The 8434-nt window shown below is 36.3% G+C and overlaps 1 protein-coding gene across 1 annotated transcript; it reads left to right on the forward strand.

Moving 5' to 3' along the window:
* The first annotated feature begins 4264 nt into the window (after nucleotides 1–4264).
* Nucleotides 4265–8203, forward strand: LOC131304436 (protein NLP7-like). Its single transcript, XM_058331703.1, has 3 exons — nucleotides 4265–4647; nucleotides 6036–6632; nucleotides 7544–8203. Exons 1-3 carry the CDS (start codon nucleotides 4614–4616, stop codon nucleotides 7987–7989), a joined length of 1077 nt encoding a protein of 358 aa, XP_058187686.1. The 5' UTR covers nucleotides 4265–4613; the 3' UTR covers nucleotides 7990–8203.
* The last annotated feature ends 231 nt before the right edge of the window (nucleotides 8204–8434 follow it).

Consider the following 8434-nt stretch of genomic DNA (forward strand, 5'->3'; position numbering starts at 1 on the left):
GATTTCTATCCGTCAGTGATAGAGTTAGGTTCGGATAAGCATTAAAGTAAACAGGACCATGACACAAACTGGTCTCAACAGCCCTCTATTGAGGCTCTCTAATTATTACACCTTCCATCTCTAAGTGTTACCTGAAGGCAAGTATCCATTCCAAGCAAAGTTAATGGTTTTAGTGCAATTTGTACTAAATCAATATGAACATATTTATAATTACGCATGTGCGCAACTAGATCACTACGATCCATGAGATTTATTATCTTATCATTAAGCTCTAAGCTTTATGTTCTTTCCATGGTTTTTATTGCCATGCTACTTCTAAATTCAAACAGGCCATGCCCATATATAGTAGAAGGGCGTACTGGAGGTATTGTCCAGTGATTCAATTGTTCTTGCACATCAGTATATTCAATTAATTCTGTATTTTTTATTCGATCATTATCAGATCTAAATATTCTTCTCATTTTGAGAAATTGTGTTAGTGCTCATAAATATTATTCTCTCACGAATTTGTCTTTTATTTTTTTAAATGGAAGATAGCATTCTAGATAGCACGTCTGTCAACGATTTACCGGAGCAAGGCCAAATTACCCTTCCCGGGTCCTCATGGGAGGACAAATCCGAACGCGACTTGGGTGACGTCCCACTACCTAAAATGCTTGCTTTCATTTAAATTTTTGGTTAAATTGATAATTTATTTGTAAGGCATCTTCATGCTAGAATAATATATACTTGCACTAACAGATTATTTTAAGCCATTTCTGGCTCAGATACCAAAGATATACTGGAAAAACAGCAGTACAAAGGATCAAAAGAAAACTAACCTTTTTATTATTAAGGCCGAAGTCAATGTATAAGAGAGGAGAGGAGAAAATCAGAGTGCTTGGATTTTAGAGAGAGAGGGCAATCCAAAACCTGATTTTCTGATTACAAGAGTGACCTTTATATAGAGGTCCAAACAGTAAATGAAATACAAATTAAAGACAAATTTACAAGAGATGAAGATGTCTCCGGGTACACACTGGGTCCCATCGACACAAATATCCCCACCGAAAGCTGCAAATTGACAGCCAAGCCTCCATAATTGAGCATACTTTCAAATTACTCTATTATTGAGTAACTTTAAATTTACTTTTGCCAATCACCAGAGATTTGGTTGGTCATATGGCTGAATTATTGGTTTTTCTCTTTGCCTTTTCGTGAAAACAGCTGCTCTGCCATCATTTCAGTCATGCTGTCCCAAAAGTCTCCCAGAGTTGGACTAGTCCCTTCATCTTCATAGGGGTCCTGAGATTCCCCTGCTAGGCAAGTAAACGGATTACTATCATCTTCATTACTTTTGGCTGATGTCATGGATTCATCATCCGCCACTGGAGTAACAGTCTGAAGAAATTGCTCCTTCATGAAATCCATGGTCTTAATTACCACTTCATCGTCTGTTAAATTTGGATGAGGAATAAGAAATTACCAAGTTGATTCTTTGGACTCCTCATCGAAACCGCTCGCTTTCTGGCTTCATCATGAAAATTACTAGGTGTGGTTATCAAGTTTTTTGAATTTATTACTCCTTTCGTCTCAATTTAATAGTCTCTCGTTCTATTCTAACCGGATAAAAAATTAGTTATATTTTAAATCGGTAATAAATTTTATATTCAATATGGATCTTGTTTGAAAGATTTCAATTAAAACTATAATGCACTGTTTTCAAAATCACATAAAATATTATAAATTACAAGATTTAATCAATTGAAAAGTGGCACGAACTCCCAAAGAAGACAATGAAATTAGGACGGATGGAGTAATTTAATATTCAAAATTTCTTGTTTTTTAAAACTTTTCTAGAACATCATTTATGTCAAAAATGATATCGATCACCCAAACCCGTTTGACATGTCTTTGGAACACACTTATCTTAGGAAAATAAAATATTTGGACGCCATACATCATGTGATTGTATGTTGTACAAGCGTTTAATTATTTAGTTTTGTGCAGTGTTACTATTGTGGTATCCAATTTATCAATCATGTTGTAACATACCCATCATAACTATCTTTAAGAATTAAGATGGTGGGGCTTTCCTTAAACTGAATTTGATTATTCTTCATCAAAATGTAAACTTCGTGCATGTAATTTAGAAATTCAAATAATAAATATGTACACTTCAATAAAAAATAAAACAAAGTTTAACCAAAAGAAGTATTCAACCAATAAATACGTCTTAGGTAGTAGCACGCGCATAACTACATTAAATTGTGCAAGCAAAACGCCTTAAAAAAAAGGCACCTATGTAGAGTGATTTAATATGTCCTTATTCACACTAAACCAAATCGGAAAAAGAATTTCGATATGACTTCTCTTGTTTTCGCTTTGTCAAAAGTCATTTTACCTCAAAAGTTAGCATCACTGTCATTTGATATCACTCTTTAGAATTTTAAAATAATAAGTGGATAGAAATGAAGAGATGAAGAGAAAATTATCAAAAATCATGCCGGGAGAGAGGCTATGTTCTAGCAACCCCAAGTAAAAACAATGTTAGATGGGGTTACAAGGAATACCCCTCTCTGTCAGTAGAGTTTTTCAGTATGTTTTCTTTCAAATTATTACTACTCCTATGTCTTTGTTTCTACATATCTATCCATTTACGGATCCCGCGTCCCTGCAGTGAGGAAAACTGGCTGCAATTTGCAGCCCCCAAAACGACGTCGTTTTATCAAAGGTTTACTGTGATTGCTTTGGTCCCCCTTTGATTATTGTTGCAACTGATGACTGATCATGTCTTCTTGTAAGTTGAGGGGTGAGTTGGAGGAAGGATCTTGGAGAAGAAAACGAAAAGGAGAAGACAGGGGTCAGAGAGAGAGAGTGTGTGTGTGTGTGTGTTTGGTTAGAGCTACTGGGGCCGGGGATTCACATGACAACCAAATACGCCCCCGTTTTGGGGGCTGCAATTTGCAGCGAGTTTTCCTCACTACAGGGACGCCGGATCCTCCATTTACCATCCCAAAACACTTCTTTAAAAGAGGCCGTTCTTATTTTTCTTCAAAGGAGGGACATGAAGGTTAATGGGGAATAATAAAAGTAAAAGTATCATTACGGCCGTGTGTCACGTGTACCATTTGCTCTGACTGTTGTGTCTTTTTGAATCTTTTGGGATCAAAAGGGTTCAAGAAGATAAAATCAATTCTGAAATAGGAGTCCAAGGTGAATAATAATAACAATGGTAGGAAACTTCGTCCCACCGTCTTTTGAAAGTGTGAATACTCAGAGACGTTTCATTTCTTATCTCTCCTCACCAAATCTCTCCATCAATAAAAAGGGGTGTAGGACTTGCAGGATGAACAATTACCACTTGGATTCTCTCTTCTCCTCATCGAAGCCCCCTCGCTTTCTTGTTCATCATCATCATCTCTCTCTCTCTCTCTCTCTCTCTCTCTCTCTCTCTCTCTCTCCATCCATACCATTTGATTCTCTCTTCTCCTTCTCTCTCTCTCCATCCATACCATTTGATTCTCTCTTCTCCTCATAGAAGCCGCCTGCTTTATTGTTCTATCATCTCTCTCTCCATCCATTCGTTGATCTTAGATCTCAGAGGTTTAGGGTGGATCCTTCTAAATTCAATTGCTTTTTCTGTCCTGTTCCTTTTCTTTTTGTAAAACCCTGATTCCAAGAATTCGCAACCAAATTAGGATCTGGGTTCTCTTGTTCCGCTTCATTTTTCACTTGGGTTTGCAACCAATTTCAGTTCCATCTTCTTGTTTCTGCTTCTGGTTGGGGCGAAATATTGTCTCAGTCCCCTTTGTTTTTTCTATTGGTTGCATTTTGTAATTGTGCCTATGGAATTGGAATCGGACGAGCCTATTGAAGAATCCTTCTTCGAGGAGTTGAACTGCCCGTATTCCGAGAAACTTTTTAGTATACTTGGGATATCAACACCCATGGTATTCCCTCCGGTTCGTTTTTATTTTTTCGGCCATTTTTCGATCATACTTGGATGATCGATTCCGTTCATTTTGTAGAGTTCAACGAGAACTATAATCATATCAAAAATCATATTCATTGGACTTTAATAGATACATGATCGGCATCTGTGAAAATTGCAAAAAAAACAAAATTGGGTTTCAATTCAGTGTGATTTTAGATCCAGTTTTGGTTTTTTTCAATTTTCATGTGTACCGATCATGTTTCTACAAAAATCCAATGAACATGAATTTTGGTATGATTATAGTTTTCGTTGAACTCTACAAAATGAACGAAATCGATCATCCAAGTGTGATTGGCTCAACATCGGCACCTTCAGAACCGCCGAGGGCGCCCCCTTAGCCGCTGAATCAGTAGCAAGGCGGAGGGGAGGGAAGGATCTTTTCGATTCACTCTTCCTAATTGAAAACAGATTAGAACCGCTGCAGTTGCCATCGACAGCACAAGAAGAGAAGCAAGATGATGGAATTGGTTGTGAGGGAACAGGAGATTGTGCAATGGCAGATCAGGCCCAATTTAATTTCAAGTGTTTGGAAGAAAGGAAAACAAGGGAAAAGAACCCAAGGGGAGAGAAAAGAAATAAGAAAGCAAATGGAGTTTGAATTGCAATTCATTTGGATGATATCTTACAAGCTAAGGGAATGTGCCTTAAAGATGCTGCAAATCATCTCAAATGTACACATACATACACTCCTTCAATAACCGAAAACCTCAATTTTGTTCTTGTTTTTTTCCCCAAACTAGATAGGTTAAGAAATGGCAAACAAACTGCTCCAAATTCCTACATGTGTAGTACTTGGGAAAATGTTGATGTGGCACCTTTGCAAGTAGCGACACTATTTTCGAGAATCGAACTCATGATCTTGATTGTGGCTAGCCTAACTTTTCAGTGTTCTAAAGAGAGAATAAAAATTGAGTCCATTTATGAACGTTTACAAACAAAATATAAATGAAGTAGATAAATTACCTTTCAAAAAAAATACAAATACTTAAAAAATAATAGAGCAATACAAGGTTTCAAAAGCATCACATAAATATCACCATTCTCCAAAATGCGAAGATTATGAGATTTTTAAAGCATCATTTAAATATCATTGTTCTAGTTTAGCAGTAAAGGTACTCCCTCCGTCCCTTTTTTTGCGTCCAGTATTCCATTTTAGGTTGTCCCTTAATAAGTGTCCATTTTGTAAAGTTAAAGGGGTAAAAGTTGGTGCATTGTTTATTTTGTCCCTAAAAGTAGATTTCATTTTGAAAAGTTAGTGTGTAAAAGTGTAATGATGATGGATAAGTAGGAAAAGTGGAGGAAAAAGTTGATGTGAAATGTGTAATGATGATGTCTTTTTAATAAGTTGGAGTTACGAAGCAGGACACTTAAAAATGGACGGAGCGAGTATTACTTATGCTTGCATAATGAAATTAACGAAAGTCCCTTCATATTTCAACATATTTTCTTGATTCACACAGCATGTCTTCAAGCATTCATCATCTAAATAATATAATTTATTTGCATTAAACGGAATTAAACGGAGAAAAAAAGAAAGCCCCAAAACATTCATTGTGTACACTGGCAACTTTAGGATTTATTCTTTAATAGAGTCATTCGTGAATATTCAAAATTCAATTGCTTTACAGCATATAGTTTTACATCTCTCCCATTCAAAACCATAAGCGCAAGCTTTTAATTAAGTAAAATCCCATTTCAATGCATACGACTCAGAAGAATATATAACTGCTGTCAAATTTACGTAGTACCATAAACTTTTTCAATCATATTTTTCTCCAACTAAAACCTATGAACCCTTTTAGTTTCTATCATGCTAGATTTGTATGGGAGATCGAAAACCTCAATTATAGATGCTATATTTGGAGACACAAAAATATACCAAAAAAAGAAGACGAAAGGACTATATTTTTGGGTTTTTTATTCTGAATGCACATTTAGATTCTCTGACTGCAATTCCTTTTTACTCAATCATACTTTTTGTGGCTCCTGAAATTGGAAATGTGGGTTGGAGTTGCTTCAATAGAAAAATATTGAGCTTTTCAATTCTTCCTTATCGCAGTTAGCATCACTAAACTAAAGAGTTCTAGTCGGGATTATGGAATCCCCAGTTGGCCACCTCGCATTAATGAACACAAACTTATCCAGCAATCTTTCCCCAAAGAAACTCCTGCGATTGTCGATCAAGAGGGAATTCCACAATTGACTTCTCATATTGTGCCTTCTAATCAAGCCTTGACGGCTACCGTTGACACAAATAGTGTTGTTGAAAAGGAAATTCCATCGTCGCAGTTTTTGCCTACAGCTCAACAAGTGGACCCTGATGCGGGTGTTGGCAACAATGAAGCTGAGGCAAGTAGAGTGGGGATTGAGGGAACATGTGAGGCTGTAATGGAAGAGGCCCAATTGAATTCAGGGGGTTTTGGCAACAATGAAGCTGAGACAATTGGGGTGGGTATTGAGGGAACAAGGGAGGCTGTAATGGAAAAGGCCCAATTGAATTTAGGGTGTTTGGGAAAAAAAGTGAAAAGGAAGGTAAATACCTTAGGAGGAGAGAGGGGTAACAACAGAACTACTGGAGTTAGAATTGCAATTCCAGAAGAAGATATCTTACAAACTAAGGGAATGCGTCTTATAGATGCTGCGAAGCATCTCGAAGGTATGCATAAATATAGTTCTTCAACAAATGAAAATCTCAATCTTTGTTGGTAGTATCTTGCTTATTGTTCCCAACTGGATAGATTTTTCTCTCAAAAACAACAAAAAAAACATTTCAGAATCTGTCTTGCTTCAACCATGCTCTCTATATGGTTGCATCAAAATGGAGACCTCAATTTGAGTTTCCATATTTGAAGACTCAACTCAAAAATGGATACATTAGTAACTAAAAATATGCTCAATTCCAAGAGGATGTATATGAATTTTAGTAATTTTTGGTGGCTTCTAATTGATCTCATTTTAAAAAAGGGGTTTGTGTCGAGCATCTAATGTGATTTGTAAGTGGTATAAATGACTCAATACTTATGATATCTAAACTTAAAGGTAATTGTCATTCAAAACTAGGACCGGCTCATAGTCAAATGGTTTGGATTGGTCCGGTTCATAAGTTTGGTTCTTGAAACATTAAATCCTCACAACTTGGTTTGATTTTTAGTTTAGTACAAAACCGAACTAAGGCGTGCCATGTTCACCACTTTTAAGTGAGAAATGTGTATAACCTTTTTTGAACGGCTTTTTTCAGTTTTTTTGAACGGCAGAAATGTGTATCAAAAAGAATAGGTAACATTAAAGCAGTATAGTAATTACTTTCTTTTTGGATCTAGTGTACTAATTACTTTGAAAATGATACCAATATCCCATATATATTCAACAAGGGAATTTGATTTTCCCAAAGAAAGTATTGGATCTTTAAAAGTAGAGACTACAGATGGAATTGAAATTTGTGATTCAACTTAAAGCATGTGAATAGTTGTACGATTTAAATGTACTTTTTGAAATAAGAGTTAAAATTTTGAAGTCGAGTTACTCACGTAGAAGAATTTTGAGCTTCTTGATTCATATTTTTTGCAGTTAGCAAATCTACGCTTAAGCAAATCTGTCGGGACTATGGTATCGATAGATGGCCACCTCGCAAGGAACAAGAACTTATCAGTCAATCTCGCCCCAACAAATCTCCCACGATTGTTGATCAAGAGCAAATCCCACAATTGAATTCTGATATGTTGCTGCCTTCTAATCAAGTCCCGGCTACTAGTGATACATATAGTGTGAAGGTAAAGGTAAGGTGTGAAGAAGGAACCATAATGTTTCGGTTTTCTTGTCCATGGCGAAAGGTAGAGCTGGAACAACAAGTGAAAGAGAGGCTATTGTTCGAGGCTAGAACTTACAAAATCGAGTACAAAGATGAGGATGATGAGTTGATTTTAATAAATTGTGATAAGGATTTAGAGGAATGTATCTCCAGTTCTAGCGCGGGTGGCAGCCGTTGGATTGAGCTATTTCTTAAACTAAAGTAGCTCATGATTTCGCTTTGACCAACTTTAATAATGGTACTTGAGCATTTACCCTTCTTAATTTTACTTTAGAAGTGTTTGGTTATGCAGTCAAACTGTTGGACGTCTCCAGATCTATTGCATCGGAGAAGCGCATTTACAGATTATCCAACAGCTTGGTATTGGAGTTGTTGTTGCTGTAGTTTGAAAATTTAGTGCTTCATATATATGGTACTATGTTTTTCGCTATGTTCTCCAATTATGGGTTTGCGATTTTTTAGTTTTGTTGAGCTATTTTTTAGTACTACATGCTAGGATTACTTTGTCTTATAATAGAACTAGCGAATGCCCGTGCCTGAAGGCACGGTTCAAACGATCAACACATGTAAATAAATTATGGACTCGCATGCAATATATCAACTCCTACTCAATGAATCCAATTATGCAAAAAACAATAACTTAAGCATAT

Source organism: Rhododendron vialii, chromosome 1a (genome assembly GCF_030253575.1).
Source record: "Rhododendron vialii isolate Sample 1 chromosome 1a, ASM3025357v1".
Taxonomy (NCBI): domain Eukaryota; kingdom Viridiplantae; phylum Streptophyta; class Magnoliopsida; order Ericales; family Ericaceae; genus Rhododendron; species Rhododendron vialii.